General features: G+C 47.2%; 1 protein-coding gene across 1 annotated transcript in view; it reads right to left on the bottom strand.

Annotated features, from left to right (window-relative positions):
* Positions 1 to 7,221: 7,221 nt before the first annotated feature.
* Positions 7,222 to 18,086, bottom strand: part of LOC137438238 (ATP-binding cassette sub-family C member 2-like) — a 124,770-nt gene continuing 113,905 nt past the window's right edge. The window contains exons 21-26 of the mRNA XM_078766457.1: positions 11,801 to 11,902; positions 10,611 to 10,754; positions 8,308 to 8,466; positions 7,998 to 8,164; positions 7,687 to 7,881; positions 7,222 to 7,536 (exon numbers count right to left, since the gene is read on the bottom strand). Of these exons, the coding sequence (XP_078622583.1) occupies positions 7,407 to 7,536; positions 7,687 to 7,881; positions 7,998 to 8,164; positions 8,308 to 8,466; positions 10,611 to 10,754; positions 11,801 to 11,902 (897 nt within the window). The 3' untranslated portion in view covers positions 7,222 to 7,406. The remainder of the gene's footprint in view (positions 7,537 to 7,686; positions 7,882 to 7,997; positions 8,165 to 8,307; positions 8,467 to 10,610; positions 10,755 to 11,800; positions 11,903 to 18,086) is intronic.

An 18,086-nucleotide genomic window follows, 5' to 3' on the forward strand; every position in this document is an offset into this window, starting at 1 on the left:
GGGGGATTGTCACCGTACTCGCAAGCCGTTCGATTTGGACCAAACCATTTCATGTAAATAGAGGGGGGGGATTGTCACCGTACTCGCAAGCCGTTCGCTTTGGCTTTGCGAATGGACCAAACCATTCCATGTAAATAGAGGGGGGGGATATAATTTTAGATATATATATAGTACGGGCACGCCCTAGTATTAATAAAAAGGAGAGGAGGAAAATACAGATCTTGGCAACAGATTTGTAAAATAATGAATGTGAGATAATGAAAATAATGTGAAAGAAAATTATTAAGGATGGGGAAATTAAGGCCCATTGTATTTATTATTATTATTTTTTGTTTATTTGTTATAAAATAAAGTAAAAAAGGAGAGGTAATGATGATTTCAAGGAATTATGTGCTGAAAGTAATGTGAATCATATAATTATGTGTTTCAGACATTTTTTATTTTGTTGGAAGATTGATACGAAGGAGATCTGTGATAATTATGATAAGAACACATAAATGGTTAATTTTGGATTCTTGCTTTGATTTGATTTGCAAAAAGATTTGCTAATGCTTGGTTGAGCACCTGTGAATTACATGAGACATTTTGGAAGTAAAATATGAAAGTAAGGTTGAAGAAAGAAGACGAATTATTTAAAATTACAGTAAGATTGATTTCCTTCTCACCTTCTGTTGAGAGGACCACATGATTGTGCAAATGTGATGAAATACATGATATTTGAGATTTCTGGGTGATTTAATTTTGGGTATTTTTTGTGAGGAAAAAGGGAAATAGAATTTGAAGATTTATTGAATACATTCATATGCACTTTGGTTATGCTGGAAACATGTACACCCCTGATTTAATATGTTTTGTTCGGGTGTTACACATGAAATATAATCTTTCAAATGTTCTAGGGGAACTTGTGAACCAATGTAAATTGTTATAAGGTGAGACATAATCGGGATATTGATTGCATTGTCAGTTATAATGTGTTAATTCTATGTTCTTAAAATGATTTGCTTGATCCAGTGTGTTGGAAAACAGGCTCTGGTGTGGTTAAATGAAAGAGGAGAGTAACCCACCTGTAATAATCAAAAAGAGGCTTTGGAAGAGTTACTGGAGATTTTGATTCGTGAATTTGGCTGGCTCAAGATGAAATTATTATGGCATGTACCTCCAAAACATGGAAAGACAATTTCCTTTGGAAAATGGAAAATTGTGGTTCACCTACCCTTGCTGGAGTTTCAAGATGACCATTTGCCTGAACCACATTGTTATATGTGGGTTGAAAGCAACCACCTGTTTCAGTGCACACCTGTTTTGGAGCTCACATCAACTGCCAAAGTTTCTTCTTCCATTGGCTGTTTCTGGTGTGCATCACTCCTGATGTTCCAACATCACATCACGCTGCTGATTGCCAAAGGAGGGTGAGTCCTGGAAGGGACTGCTGGACCGTGCTGGACACTGGGCCTTCATGGCTCTGCTGGCTGTTTATGGTGTGCATCATGGATCAATTGGACATCATGATCCTGGAGCCTTCATCGATGCACCTCCAGCTTTGGTCCTCACCTCACACAATTCTGCTGTTTGAGCTAGATTTGTGCAGCTCCTCACACTCTCTTCTTGAGAGGGCAGGTCAGACGAAACTGGACGACAGCCTTGGTGAAGATCTGCTAATGCTTGTTGCAAGAATGGCAGTGATACTGCCTGCTGTGCAGGGTCGTTTTGTGATCTTTCCCATCCACAACCATATTGGTGATTCAACGTGGAATGGCTTGTGTGCTGCTGAAACATGGCAGATTGTGCATTGCAAGATACAGAGAAGATTGTGACCTGTAAGGATCACTCCTTGATGACAGGAGCACAGAGTTCCAGCGTTCATCCTGCTACACAGGATCACTTGAAGGAAAGAGCTCTGCAACAGACTGAACTCTCAACGACGGAGGGATTCAACAAGCAAGACGATGCCGAATAACAAACGAACTTTTCCATCAGGATGGTGTATGCATGCCGTAGGTAGAGCAGGGTTAAAATTCTGAATGATTGTTCCTCAAAACAGGGTCAACCTGTGACAGATGACTAAATTGAACACTTCTATGTTGTGGTCCTGGATACAGGACCAGAGGAGTGATTGGGGAAGTGTACATTTATGAAGCAAGCAACTTTTATGAGCCTCAACCCTTATTCCTAGTCTGCAGGTGTTTTTTATGGTTTCCATGCAAAGCTTTGCGATCTCCCTGCAGTTGACAAGTTATCTCTGGCACTGCCCAGAATCGTGGCTCGAGGAGAGTAAAATTCTTCGTGGAGGCAATGGCGGAGCACATATTGCCATCAATGACTGATGAAACATTATTACAAATAGGGGAATATGTATTTCTATCAAAATCTATCATATTGATTGAATTGAACATCAAACCAAAGGTCTATCAATTGGAGAAAAGGGCATTGTTTTCTTTTAATAATTAAATAATAATACAACTGGAGCCATAATGTTTACCGAGGCCCTTTGAAGTGATTTGCTGGGTTATCGAGGCTTACTTGCCAAAGCGCTTGGTAAACAAATGGTCATTATGACAAATTGTTTCAGTCTTAACAAACTACCATTGTTTCAATAAATTAGATGTAAATACTTGTAGGGTGTGTCCCCTCCCACTTTCGCCTACATGACTTCTGGGGGATGGTAGTTCCGAAGTCCATTCTCAATTTAATGTTACAACTCGGTTTTGAGAAAATTATGTACAGAACTAAAAATTGTGTGCAGCATTGAGTATTAAAATAAAACTAAACTGAATAACGGTTCGGAAATAATAAAGTATAAAATCCATGTAGGCTAGCTCTCTCTCTCTCAGTAAAATCTTTTGTGGGATTGCAGTATGCTTTTGACTTGAGGGAAAAGGTGATTTGCAGATTGGAAAAGGATGTGATTGTCAGAGCTACTGAGTGATTAAATAAGGACTTTCTTATTGTATATTTTCTAAATATTAAATCATAATGTCCCTGCAATGGCATTATAAAACCTCGCTGCAACGTTTACGCATCGTTATGATTGCTTGGTGCCGAAGAGTCTGGAGCAGCACATTCTTCTCATTAAAGGATTTGTAAATGCAGATCTGCTCCCAGCAGGGAGCACTCTCATCCCAATATTTCACTTGACCAATCACATTGTATCCCCCGATCCTTGCGCCCTCCCACCCAAACTTTTACCCAACCAATCCGGCTGCTCTCCTCCCCTCTCTTCGCTCCTCCCCCCTCCTCTTGCTCCTCCCACTTGAAATGGTTTAAAAATCAGAACGAATGACCAAATGACCAGGATTAGCACTGGGTCTGTAGGATGTTGGTTTGCTGTACTTATGATTATGTATGTTCATACTGTATGTTAACTGTATTCTATGCATGTTACTGTATCCTTATGATTCTGTATGTTCAGACTATGTTAACTGTATTCTATGCATGCTACTGTATCCTTATGATTCTGTATGTTTGCACTGTATGTTAACTGTACTCTAGGCATGCTGGTGTTTGGTATGATATTCCCTTGCGCATCCCGACTGTACCAGGATTTTCACCCTGGACTTTTGATCGAAGATTTGTTGTAAATCTTCCTTGTGTGTTTTTGTGAATTGTATTTTTGAAGACAGAAAGTGTTGTCCTCCTCGGGAATTAAATTTGTGACTTCTGACAAGTTGATGGACATTGAATTTCTTGTTTCATATATTACATACTACTGTAGGGAAAATATCCCCGACAGTGGGCAGAGTCGGCGGAAGGGGGAGGGTGGGCAGAGTCGGTGGAAGGGGGAGAGTGGGCAGAGTCAGTCGGTGGAAGGGGGAGGGTGGGCAGAGTCGGTGGAAGGGGGAGGGTGGGCAGAGTCGGTGGAAGGGGGAGGGTGGGCAGAGTCGGTGGAAGGGGGAGGGTGGGCAGAGCAGGTGGAAGTATTAGGGTGGGCAGAGCAGGTGGAAGGAGGAGGGTGGGCGGAGTAGGTGGAAGGGGGAGGGTGGGCAGAGCCAATCGGTGGAAGGGGGTGGGTGGGCAGAGTCAGTCGGTGGAAGGGGGAGGGTGGGCAGAGTCAGTCGGTGGAAGGGGGAGGGTGGGCAGTCAGTCGGTGGAAGGGGGAGGGTGGGCAGAGTCAGTCGGTGGAAGGGGGAGCGTGGGCAGAGTTGGTGGAAGGCGGAGGGTGGGCAGAGTCGGTGGAAGGGGGAGGGTGGTGTAGAAGAAGAAAATTAATTTGCGTACGTAATTTGTGTGAAGCAAGTGGATTTCCCTGAGCCTTGACCTTGCCATTGCAAACACGTAAACTTAATACATATATTAATCAGTGTTAAAGTCCCTTGTTAGCCTGATATTGTATAAATAGTATATTTATGTGATACGACTTTTCATACACCTATATACACATATGTGGTAAAAAGATTTAATACATAGAACTTATAAGAATGATGTGCAACCCTCACTGATTCGAACTTTCTCCGACCCTGTTTTTCTCTTCGAGATTGACAAAGAACCGATGTCCTCAGTCACGCTAATCGATCAGAAGCAGAAGGCTTTGTTTATTTTGTAAGATGTTAGAAATCTCTGTTTTCTCGATGACTTAACATTTTATGGCTCGGAGAGTTGGATATGAAGAAAGAAAAGAGCTGACCGAGGAGTTGAAGACTCACGCAATGCTTGCTATCTTTTTGAACCTTACCTGACCCCCTCTTGGATCTCTGACCATAAAAAGCCATGCCACAGCACCCTCGACGAGAACTTGGTTCATTTTCTTGTTTGAATGTGTGTAGAATGTAGCGTGGTGATTTCTTTTATTCGTGTAACTTGAAAGTGAAGTGTATTCTGTAAATACCTTTGGTGAAAGTGAATCAAGTATTCCCATGTGTCATTAAATCATTAATTGTCTTCTGAGACGTGTGTGGACATTTCATTCTCAAGTCTTGTCAAATCATTTAAAGGCTAAATTAATTAATTGAAATCCACCACAGTGGGCAGAGTCGGTGGAAGGGGGAGGGTGGGTGGAGTAGGTGTAAGGGGGAGGGTGGGTGGAGTAGGTGGAAGGGGGAGGGTGGGTGGAGTAGGTGGAGGGGGGAGGGTGGGTGGAGCAGGTGGAAGGGGGAGGGTGGGTGGAGTAGGTGGAAGGGGGAGGGTGGGTGGAGTAGGTGGAAGGGGGAGGGTGGGTGGAGTAGGTGGAAGGGGGAGGGTGGGTGGAGTAGGTGGAAGGGGGAGGGTGGGTGGAGTCGGTGGAAGGGGGAGGGTGGGTGGAGTAGGTGGAAGGGGGAGGGTGGGTAGAGTCGGTGCAAGGGGGAGGGTGGGTGGAGTAGGTGGAAGGGGGAGGGTGGGTGGAGTAGGTGGAAGGGGGAGGGGGGTGGAGTCGCAAGAAGGGTGAGGGGCAGGAGGATGGGTGGAGCCAGTGGAAGGGGGAGATCTCACTCTCATGTTTGTGACATATCAAGTCTTTCATGTGGCCTCGTATATATGCTCATTACCCAATGAAGACATGTATTAAAGCATTTTAACACATCCTGGACATTTTTTGAACCCGTACTGAGAATCTGGGAGCATATTCTCGATGAATATCTGGAGAAATGTACTACACGTTGTTGTGGCTGCTTTTCAGACACCTTTCTTAGCGAGACTCAGTCAGACTCAGCGAGACTCACTCAGTTCAAATCGAGATTTATTCAGATATTGCGGAGAGGGAATCCAACACTGTTGCAGTTATATTTTACACAAATTACAGACCGAATACGACGCGTCGTTCCATGGGGAGAATTCTCTCCTCGCAGCCTCGGAGTGTCCTGTTATATACAAAACTAATTTGCTCTGATCTACAATGGTCGGAATTCTGAGGTCACTTAGTATAGAGCCAGCCGTTCTGGCACCAAACTCCATATGTTTATCATTACGGAGGACACAAAAGCTGATAAGGTCACTCCCCTAGTCCCACTAATGACGTGGTACATTCCAACTCCGAGCTGAATCAGCATTCTTCCCTCCGTTCACATCCTTAGAGGTCACTGGGTCATTTCACAGATGGTCGTCTGCTTGCTCCAGGTTCCCTGCACATTTCTTTGCATGCTTTAAGAACAAGATTCACATTGAAGTACAATTTAACTAATATTTATAAATTGTATTATAAATATGAATTATATATTTATCTATAATTCCACAACGTGCAAAGTCACATCCAGTAAACTTGGCACTTGTTAGTTCACAAACTGTGAAATCACATTTTTTTCAAAATTGGAACTCGCTTCACATGTGTTCATTCTGCAAGTACCAGACACGTGGTTCATCCTTTGATCAGCCTCTGTGGCGTAATGGTGGGGCGTCCGCTCTGGGTTTGGGAGGTCTAGGGTTTCAACACCTCCCAAGTCATACCAAAGACCTGGGATGCAAACTGTAATTTCCATCAAATTTCGCTGACTGGGCATCCTCCGTCGTGCGAAGTCCTTCCTTGGCACACCTGAGCTCCTCACCACATACAAGGCTTTCATCCGCAGCTCAATGGAATACTGTTCCCCCCTCTGGGCTGGTGCTCCTGCCTCACACCTTGCTCGGCTTCACGCTGTTGAGGCCAAAGCTTTCAGAATCATTGGAATCTCCTGCGATGTAGTCAAAACCGAGGGCCTTTCACTCACTCACCGCAGGCAGGTTGGTGGTCTTTCTGTCTTCTACCGACTCCTCTCCGGCCTTGCTCCCCCAGCTCTCTCTGTGCTCTGTCCCCCCAATATTCCTTCAGGTCACACAAGATCTGCCTGCAACCCTCTTATGGTTAAACTGCCAAAGTCTAGGCTCTCTGCTCACCTTCACTCTTTCATTCCCCTTTTCTCCCGCCTCTGGAACAAACTCCCCCACTCCCTTCAATCCCACTCCTCCCTCCAGGTCTTTAAAACAGCTGTTCACCACCATCTCTTATCTTCCCCCATCGAAAACCTTGATCTTTTCTACCCCCGGTAATTCACCCCAGAGTCCTTGCAGTGTTCATATGTTTTATTCCTCTCCCACCTCCCCCCAAGTCCTCCCGATGTCCCTGCTCTCAAATGTTGTGTTTGTGTCCTTCCCCCTCTTCCCCCTCTCTTTTGTGTCCTTCCCCCTCTCTCCCCATCTTGTCTGCCGCTCCCCTTGTTTTTTGTGTTTTGTGTGTCGGTTTGTCTTTTTGTGTGATTAATGTTAGCTCTTTCACGAGCCTCGATCTTGTATACAAAACAAAACAAAACAAACAAAAAAAAACATTTACTCTCATAATACACCTTCCATCAAATTTACTCACTTTCTCAACTTCCACTACACTAATCAAATCATCTTCCTGTTCCTCGATAACAGTAAACATAATAGTTGATAAACTTTCACAAAAAACAAATAAACAATGTTTGAACTGCATTGCGAGACAACATTTTAGCAAATGAAGCTCAGCCGTCCATGATCTCGGGTCAAAACGCCGTCGAGTGTATCACAGCGATGCCAGCATCCTTCGCCATGTTGAAAAAAAGGCCATGCCTTTCCATGAGGTTCTCAGGAGTGTCAAACTCCATGATCCGACCTCGATCAAGCACCAAAATTCTGGAATAATGAAAATGGTCACTCAAGGATAAAATAAAAGAAAGAATGTAATACATCCAGCTACAGCAACCCTAATCGGCCATTTGAAATACAATCGCGGCAGTGGTGTACAATTAGAGTTGCAGCAACATTGCAATGGCCTTGTCTAACCGAGAGTAGTCGAGCACGGTGTGCAGGCGGTGAGCAATGGTGATCACGGTGCTGGTCACGAACTCGTTGCGGATTGTTTCTTGGATGAGACTGTCCGTTTCCAGGTCCACGGCAGCTGTTGCCTCGTCCAACAGCAATATACGACTCCTCTGTAACAACGCCCGTGCCAAGCAAACGAGCTGTCGCTGTCCCACACTGCAAGCACCACTCTGTTAGTTCATGGCCTTGTTCAGCATTACGGGAATGGGTAAGCCGAGGCTTAACCTCCAGCCGACCTGAAATAAAAACAGCAACAAATTCTCCCCAAGCACCTGAGATTGTCACCCCCTTCAGAGATTGGGCAATCGAGTCCTCCAGGCATCTCCTGCACTTGATGGTGCAGATGTGCCATCTCCAGTGCGTGCCACAACTGGATGCTGGAGTATTGGCCTCGTGGGTCCAAGTTCATACGTAGAGAGCCAGAGAAGAGTACCGGTTCCTTATATCACAAAAAAACACTTCAAGCCGTTTAAAACAATTTCGACAAAGTTTTTAACATTTCACCACAGATGATAGTGATTTTTTGGAGAAATTTGAACACCTATCAAGTGAGCAAGAAAAAGTTTGGGAGAAGCAGGTGACCTGTGGGATGATTGTGAGCTGCTTGCGGAGATCGTGTAGACCGATGGATGAAATGTCAATGCCGTCGATCAGGATTCTTCCTGCAGCGGCCTCCAGGATACGAAATAAACCATTCATCACCGAGGATTTCCCGGCTCCTGTACGCCCGACCACACCCACCTGAACGAGAAGACGTACCAGGTTTACGTCGATGCATTTCTGCTTTCTTTGTTCTCAAAATTGGAAACTCAAAAAGGAGATTACGTTTCTTCCCCCTCTTGATATTTTTTACAATTATTTGTTTTGGCTGGATTTTTTTCCCCACATGTACCTGTCTTGATTTAAACCGAGCACTTGCTAGTTGTCACGTAATGTCAAATCACATTTCTTCATGAATTGGAACTTGTATCGGCAAGTACCTGACATGCTTTTCACACTTCTTGACATAAATCAAGCAGGTAGCCAGATTCTGCAACCCCCGGCAGTATTTGAGAAGGCCAAATGCCTCAATTCTGTGCTTGCTGCCAGATGTTGTGTCCCCAACCCCTCACTCTCGACATCCACCTTTCCAGTCATACCTGACTGCTCCTGTACTCTGTCTTTTACACCTGAAGGAGAAATTTCTTTCAACCCTCGACTGATTGATACTGGACAGTAACAGCTCACGTGTCCTAAAACCCCACCCTGCTGCTGTTGCACATCCTCTCTCTGCCCTTTTACACCCAGTCGTTTGCGCTAGATCATCTTTTATCTGCTTGGAAACCCACCAACGTCACTGCATGACGTCAAAAGGTGCAAAAACAGAACCCCTCAACTTCAGTCCAATCAGCTTACTTCCAATCATCAGCAAGGTCATGGAATCCATCATCGCAGTTGATATAAAATCCTTCCTTTCCTCCAATAACCTCCTCTCAGATCACAAACTTGGATTCAGACGAGGTCACTCTACCTTGGGGATGCTGCTTATACTCGCCCAACAATGGATGTAGGCCCTCAATATGAGGGCCGTCACTCTGGACATATCTAGTGCTTTTGATACAGTTTGGCATCCTGTCTTGCTCTCCAAACTCCTGCCGATGGAATTATCAAGGCCAACTCCACAAGTGTCTTACTGACTTTACTCTCTCAGACAACACAGACCTGTTAACGGGATCCTTTCCCATTAACAGGTACATGTTGTCAATGCCGTGTTGCCCTCCCTGTCAATGCTGCAGTGTCCCAAGACAGTATTCTGGGCCCAGTCCTATTCCTGATCTTAAAAAATGATCTCTCTGACTCTCTGGAAAATCCTCTATCTATTTGCTGGTGACCACTCTCTGCCATGATCTCCGTCGTCCTTCAGACAAGCAGTCCTTTCCTCAGCCATTAAAAAAAAATCATAAGATGGTCAAACACTTGGAATACGTCTTTCAATCCTGACAAATCTCACACTCTCACTCACTCTCTCCAAAAGGACTGTCTTGCATCCCTCTTATCTATTTTCTTAACAATCCCCTTGAGGTTCAGTCATTCAAACCCATGGGTCTCACTATCAGCCATAATCTCTCCTGTGCAAACAACATTTCAAACTTGGCCTCCAAAGCCAGCCTGGACTGGGCATCCTCCATCGTCCAAAGTCGTTTCACTCAACACCGCCCCCCACCCCCCGTTTTTTATATATATTAACTTCTGAATACATTTTATTGAGACGCACTGTTAATATGCTTCATTTATACTCTTGGTATATCTTGGACAATTGTGAGCAAATGTCGAACATTTTTAACGCTTCTCATACTTCTTTTAAATCTGATGCAACAAATTAAAACTTTTGAATACGTGAAGCTTACCAGTCGGAAAACATCGGGATTAGACATCAGGTTGCAATTTGCTTTTTAATATGACGTTTCAGAAACAGGTTAGGGTAAAAACTGAAATGTTTGTGTATTTTTACCTTTGAGGGCATCACAGGTAAGTCATTTGATGTGAAGCGTATTTTACTTGCTGTGAAACTGTAGTTTGAGTATCCGCTCTACAACAACCTTACAAATGTATTATTCTGTTAATGCGTTCAGAGAAACCACAAATATTTACAATTTGTTAAATCACTATTATGGCTTCTGAATACTCGGTGATGAATTACAGGTTAAAAATAACTGAGTTTTCTTTTCACAATTTTCTTTCTTGGTTCATAATGGCATAAGGTTTGACTGAATCTTCTTCCTCATTTCATCATAGACATCTCTTCCTGAGAAACCCATCTCAATTTTACAGCAATACCTTATTCATCAAACTTCCGCTCTTCCCTTGCTAATTTCACTTTAGCAAAACACAGAAAACACGCTTGCCTTTTCTCCTGGGTAGATCTGGCAACTGATATCTTGAAGGATCAATTCCAGTTCGGGCCTGTATCTCAGGCAGTAGTTTTCAAAGGTGATCCTTCCATGTTGAGGCCATCCGGGTGATGGACGGTTCTCCAGTACCCATGGTGCCTAGAAGGGTTCAAAGGTCTGTTATGTCTTATGTTGTATCCTTCTGTGGGAATCCTCAACACAACACTTACACAGTTGTATTCTCACCTGTTGTGTCTGTTTTGGGTTGGGCAAGTGCGGATGGTGGGGGGTTGAGAGGAACTATATAACACAAAGCATGTTGAATTCTGAAAGACTCGCAACTTAAATTCTTCTTCGTCTTCGGGCGTATGCAACACTGTGGGTAGCTCAGGAATTTGTAATTTGTTCATGGTGTTGGCGGATAGCTCGCCTACTCTTCGTTAAGGACACCATGGGATTTTTAACGTCCACCATCGAATGCTGGCAGACTGGACATCCGTTTAACGTCCATCCGAGGGACAGCGCACGCATTGATGAATCACCCTGCCCGTGAAACACCGGGATGACAGTTTTTAGCAGGGTCGGGATTCAAACCCAGGCTAGATAGCCTAGAGGTGAGTGTGCGTAGGAAAATGTGCAAGAAAATTGAGGCACGAAAAGGGAGGAAACCCAGCAACAGACCCGGACGAGGCCCACAAGAGCCTGGACAAGGACAAATGGACCCAGCACAAAGGTACATGTGAGGACATTCAATGAGATGCGCAAATACGATACATAACGCCGACAATTAACAAAAACTGTGAAACAAGACAATTCTGGAACATGGATTCTAAGCCTTCGCCACAGCCCCTCAGAGAGAAGAGGACAAACATCAACGATGAAGGAACCTGGGACTGGACTCAAGGAGCTACAACTACAAGATAGAGAGAAAGCAGATCACCTGACTGAGATATTAGTTGCAGCAGCCACTCCTGTTTTACTCCAGGCACAAAAATGTCGTGAATGCAGATTTTATTTGACTTTTTTTTGTGTCTGGTCATTGGCTGGGGGATAGGGGTGGGGGGAGGGGAGGAAGTGGGAGAGGGTTTTGGGGTGGTGGAGGTTGGTACTTTATTTTCAAAAATTATATGGTTTGATAAACTCCAGTCAGCCCAATACACAAAACTCAGGCTTGTCGACAATGACCGTTCTAATCCAGAACTTGCCTCTGTCTCGGCTTGACTGTACTCCACCACACGCTCCACTGCGACAATGTTCGTTTCCAGCTCTGATGTTTCACGTACCAGCCAGTTTAACGTCTGGGTCACCTGCACAGCAACATGCATATTCAACTCAGGTGAATTGGAAGTAGTTGACTGTAGGAAACTTTACTTGGATTATTTTCACTTGAGTTATTTCTCCTGCCTTCCAGATTTGGGTCTTCAAAGTTAAAGATAGTAAAGAGTAAATAAGACTTCACTTTGAAGAATCAGTAATTAATGAGGAATAGAATACAAGACCCATTGTGGATGTTCGCACGGACGAAGGCAGGCCGAGCTCCTTTTATATATAGACTAGCTGAGGTACCCGGCTTCGCCCAGGTTGAATAAGAATAATACAAATATATGATGAAAAGAACATGTATATTTTAGAGCAATATCACAGTACATTTCCTACATGACGTTTTTTCAATTTTCAATTTCTCAAAACCTCTGGGTATGCAACATTTCTGGTTTTCTTACTTGGTGCCAAGACATAAAGATTGCTTGGTTTTCCAACCCTCGAGCAGCCCACGTACAGCTGGCCATGGGAAAACACTTGTTCTGTGAAGTTCAGGCCTACAACCTTCATTGATTGCCCCTGCGCCAGAAATATGTCTTGAAATATTCCTGAAATAAGTTGTTGACCTTTTGGCCTAGGTTAACCTCAAAAATAATTGGTGGTTTAATTCAGTGATCTGATATGCAAATCCTCTTCAAATTTCAAGTCAATGAGATGAAAATTGACGATTTTAGAAATTTGGCCCATATTGACATTTTCACCTTTAGACCTCAAAAATAATTGGTGGTTGAATTAGGTTACCCGATATGCAAATCCTATCCAAATTTCAAGTCAATTGGATGAAAATGTAGGATTTTAAAAACTTCACCTTAAGTTGTTGACCTTTGGCCTATGTTTACTTTTTGGCCTATGCTGACCTCAAAAAGAATTGGTGGTTCAATTTCAGTGACCTGATATGCAAATCCTCTTCACATTTCAAGTCAATCAGATGAAAGTTGAGGATTTTAGAAATTTGAAATTGTTGTTGACTTTTGGCCTATGTTGCTCTTTTGGCCTATGGTGATCTCAAAAATAGTTGTTGGTTGAATTCAGTTTGCTGATATGTAAATCCCATTCAAATTTCAAGTGAATCGGATGAAAATTGAGGATTTTAGAAACTAAAAAAAAAAGTGGTTGACCTTTGGCCTACGTTGACCTTTTGGCCTACGCCGATCTCAAAAATAGTTGGTGGTTTAATTCAGTAAGCCGATATGTAAATCCTATTCAAAGTTCAAGTCAATAGGATGAAAATTAAGGATTTCAGAATTGAGGCTGACGACTGTTGAGAAACTCAGTTGGGAGGTTTACTGCCTGATCTGCATGTCACGTTGTCAAGAGAATCATAATTTCTTTCATGACCGGGCAGCGAACGTCATTATGTGTGACATTACGTCACTCCTACGGACGTGAAAACATTTGTTTTCCTTAAAAATATATTTAAAATAAATAAAATAGTACATAAATTAACAATAAAAGAAGCTAAAAAACAATTTAAAATACAATAAAAAGCACATTAAAATATATATGTATGTATGTACAGTATACTGTATGTACACGCAACCGCTGATTCTCATTCAAAACAGAGGTGACGTACAGTATTCCTTTACTGTGTCTGTGTTAGCCATGGGTCCGAAGAAGGATAATGCTAGTGTTTCCAAGCGTAATGTGGTTACGATGGACGATAAGGTAAATCTGATTAAAAGGTATGGAAAAGGTGGAAAAGTGTCGGTGATAGCGCATAGACCTTATCGCGAATCGGAACCGCAATGCGTCATGGGATCGGAAAGGGGCAATAGCGCCGCCACAAACTACACCATGGAATTGCAGCTGGCGCGGTTTTTTAGACCATTGATATTAAAATAAAAAGTAGCCGATAACCACCGGAATTTTATGCTGATTCCGAATCTGTGTCTAAAACTTTTCTCCGATGTGTAGTTCTTGAGTCATAAGCGGACATCCAGACAGACACACAGACACTCCTCCTTTATATATAGAGATAAGTGTAGTCTGAGTGAATGTGTCGCATCAAGTACATTGACATTCATAGGAAATCACTTACGTACGTGCTGGCAGATCTGTAAGGTAGAAAGTTAAAATACACCAACTTAGACGGTAATGTGATTATTACTTTCCCCTGTATGATTATAAGCAATAACTAGAACGGCACTCAGTAGAGAGCATACCTCCGCCTGGTGAACAGTTTATGTTTTGTATCCCACTGATTGGCCGGATCTGGATTCGGACATGAACCAAAATCTAATTGGCTTGTTCTTGTCACCTACCCAACTCGTTCACCAAGTTTATTCATAACTCATACCTCACTTTTTAAAATATCATGTTATATATAGCTTTTCACCCGATCTCTCAATGGTGAAGAATCACTTAAAAATTAAATAATTATTGTAGCCGGATCCATATTCAGATCTTCACCAAAATCGAATCTATTTGTCCTTGTCAGACATGCAACCTCTCTGCCAAATTTCATCCGAATCCGTCAACAACTTTTTGAGATATCCTGTTCACAACCGGACAGAGACAAACAAACAGACAGCCAGACAGACAGGGGTGAAAACATTAGGCCAAAAAATATATATTGCTGGTCTCTGGTCAGACCAAAGTTCCAGAATTGATGTGGCGATGGTTTTTTTTCTGGTTTTTTTTAAAGCATGGATTGCACATATAAAGGTGTTTTTTGTGTCCTCATACCTGGCGGTCCTCCTCATCTGCCATGGTGCCGTCCAGAGAGAAATTAAAGACAGCCAATGGGACTGGTAGGCCTTTTTGTAAATAATGAACACAAGCTTAAGTTATTTTAAAATGTATTTATTCTGAAAATCATTGAGTTCTTCAAGCATATGGTAGACTGCCATTTCGTTCTTGAATTCGCCTCGCCGTACCGTCAAACATTCCAATGCGTCGATTGCGTCAACACTGCGCATGTGCAAGTGGTCTGAATGACTTCAACGCTGAAAGAACCACGCATGCGCAAATGACTACACCCGCTGGAAAGCTGTTCGCGTACGGGATGACACGAGGCACGTGGTGACGTCATAACGTAAATGGATCACATTTCTTCATTTATATCCCGAACCACCGGTCGGATTTCGACGCCGTAAAGGTCTTCGTGTCGTGTGAATAAATGCACAAATTTTAAGACCACTCCTGACTTTGTGGGCCTTGTGGTTGTAGAGATATCCTGGACGAACCGCGAGACGATGTTTATTTTCAAAAAAATGGATCTAAAGCGCGGCGTTACACGCGCTGCTTGTGAGCAAGGAGGAAGCGGACAAGCGGTAACATATAAACGTCTTTATTGTAAGACTACACTGTAACACTGAAATGTTCCGGGCTGGTCGCCCGGTGTATATCATGAGGCCACGCCTACCCCTCGGGCGTGGCCACCGCCCACTTGGTGCGTGGAATGATGTCACCACGCCAGTGGGCTTTTGTGTCCGCCACACGCGCCCCCCCAGAATTCCCGCGCACCTGGAGGGCCAGTTTGCGGGGCAGACGAATGACCCGGCCGAAGCGCCCCCTGGCGATCGGCGGCGTCCGGGGTGCAGGGATGCCAGGTGGGATGCCCCTGGCTGCCCCTGGGATGGGTGCAGGACCGGGGGGCGGCGTGGCGGCGGGGCTGGGCGGTGCCGGGGGTCCGCCCGCAGGAGGGCGGCCCCGACGTGGGGGTCGGGCCACTGGCGGTGGATGGTCCACATCGAGGTGGGCCGGCTTGAGGCGGTCTACCGAAACACGGTCAGGAGTACCGCCGATGTCCAGGGTGAAGTGCTTCGCCCCGGTCTCCAGCACGCGGAAAGGCCCGTCGTACGGGGGCCGCAGTGGTGTCCGATGGGCATCGTGGCGGACGAAGACGTACTCCGCCGTGCGAAGCTCCGGGGCGACGTGCGTCGGTGGGTGCCCGTGGCATGCCGTTGGCACCGGGGCGAACCTCCGGGCGGTCTCTTGCAGAGCGGAGCGCTGCTGTGCCGCGGACCATGGTGCCGTGGAGTCGGGGAGGAACTCGCCCGGCACCCGCAGCGGTTGCCCGAAGACCAACTCCGCCGCGGATGCGCGCAGGTCCTCCTTGGGCGCCGTCCGGAGGCCCAGCAGGACCCAGGGGAGCCTGTCGACCCAGCCGCCGTCGCGGAGGGTGGCCCGGAGCGCGGCCTTCAATGAGCGGTGAAATCGCTCACACAGGCCGTTAGCCTGGGGGTGGTAGGCCGTGGTTCGGTGCAGCCGGACCCCGAGCCCCTGCGCAACCGCCCCCCAGAGCTCTGAGGTGAACTGGGGGCCGCGGTCGGATGAGATGTCTGAGGGTGCGCCGAACCGGGCGACCCAGGTGGCGATGAAAGCCTGCGCGACATCGGCCGCCGTTGTCGACGCCAAGGGCACGGCCTCCGGCCACCGGGTGGTGCGGTCCACCATGGTGAGGACGTAGGTGAAACCCCGCGAGGGGGGCAGAGGTCCCACCAGGTCCACGTGGACGTGGTCAAACCGGCGTTCCGGCACCGTGAACGGGGCCAACGGGGCCTGGGTGTGCCGGTGCACCTTGGCGCGCTGGCACGCGAGGCACGTCCTGGCCCAGCCGCGGACGGCCTTCCGGAGGCCATGCCAGACGAACTTGTTGGCGATCAGCCTTTGGGAGGCCCTCGCGCCCGGGTGGGACAGGCCGTGGATGGCGTCAAACACCTGGCGCTGCCAGCCCGCGGGCACAATGGGGCGAGGACGCCCGAGGGAGACGTCGCACAAGAGGGCCGTGCCCGCGCCGTCGAACGGCACCTCGGTGACGCGTAGGCCCGTGACGGCGGTCCGCAAGGCCTGGACGTCGGGGTCAGCGACCTGGTCCGCTGCCATCCGGGCATAGTCGATGCCGAGGTGGACTGCGTGGGCGACGGCCCGGGAAAGGCAATCCGCCACCGGGTTGTCCTTCCCCGCGACGTGCTGGATGTCCGTCGTGTACTCGGACACGGCCGAGAGGTGACGCTGCTCCCGGGCCGACCACGGCTCGGTGACCTTGCCCATCGCGAAGATCAGCGGCTTGTGGTCGACGAAGGCAGTGAACGCCCGGCCCTCGAGCAGATGGCGGAAGTGCCTGACCGCCAAGTGAAGTCCGAGCAACTCGCGGTCGAAGGTACTGTAACGGCGTTCGGGCGGGCGAAGCTGCCGGCTAAAGAACGCCAGCGGTTGCCAAGCTCCACGCACCCAATGCTCGTGCACCGCGCCCACCGCGTAGTCCGAGGCATCGGTGGTGAGGGCGATCGGTGCATCGGGCGCCGGGTGCGCGAGCATGGTGGCGTTAGCCAAGGCGAGCTTCGCGCCCGTGAACGCCGTGTCCATCTGCTCGGTCCAGGTAACGTCGCCTTTGCCCGGCTTACCTCGGAGAGTTTCGTGCAGGGGGCGCAGGAGCTGGGCGATACGGGGCAGGAACCGATGGTAAAAGTTCACCATGCCCAGGAACTCCTGCAGCCCTCTGATCGTGCGGGGGCGCGGAAACCCCTTCACCGCCTCCACCTTGGCCGGCAGGGGGACGGCTCCGTGCCTGGTGACACGGTGCCCCAGAAAATCGATTGTGGCGGCGCCGAACCGGCACTTTGCGGGGTTCACAATCAGGCCATGCTGGCCCAGGCGTTCGAAGAGCGTGCGGAGGTGGCGTAGGTACTCTTCGTGGGACGCGCTGGCGACGAGGATATCGTCCAGGTAGACGTAGACAAAATCCAAGTCACGCAGGACGCTGTCCATCAGTCGCTGGAACGCCTGAGCCGCATTCTTCAGACCGAAGGGCATGCGCAGGAACTCGAAGAGTCCGAATGGCGTGATGACCGCCGTCTTCGGGACGTCCTCCGGCCTGACGGGGACCTGATGGTAGCCGCGTATGAGGTCCACCTTCGAGAAGAAGGACCTGCCCGCCAAACGGGCGGAAAAGTCCTGAATGTGGGGGACGGGGTAGCGGTCGGGAGTCGTGGCGTCATTGAGACGGCGATAGTCCCCGCACGGTCGCCATCCCCCGCCGGGCTTCGGCACGATGTGCAGCGGCGACGCCCAAGCGCTCTCTGAGCGCCGAACGATGCCGAGTCGCTCCAGGGTAGCGAACTCCGCTTTTGCCACCGCCAGCTTCGTCGGCTCGAGGCGGCGTGCCCGGGCGTAGACCGGTGGCCCGACGGTGGGGATGTGATGGGCCACCCCGTGCTTGACGGCCCC

The sequence above is a fragment of the Myxine glutinosa genome, chromosome 12, assembly GCF_964187855.1.
Source record: "Myxine glutinosa chromosome 12, kmMyxGlut1.1, whole genome shotgun sequence".
NCBI lineage: Eukaryota > Metazoa > Chordata > Myxini > Myxiniformes > Myxinidae > Myxine > Myxine glutinosa.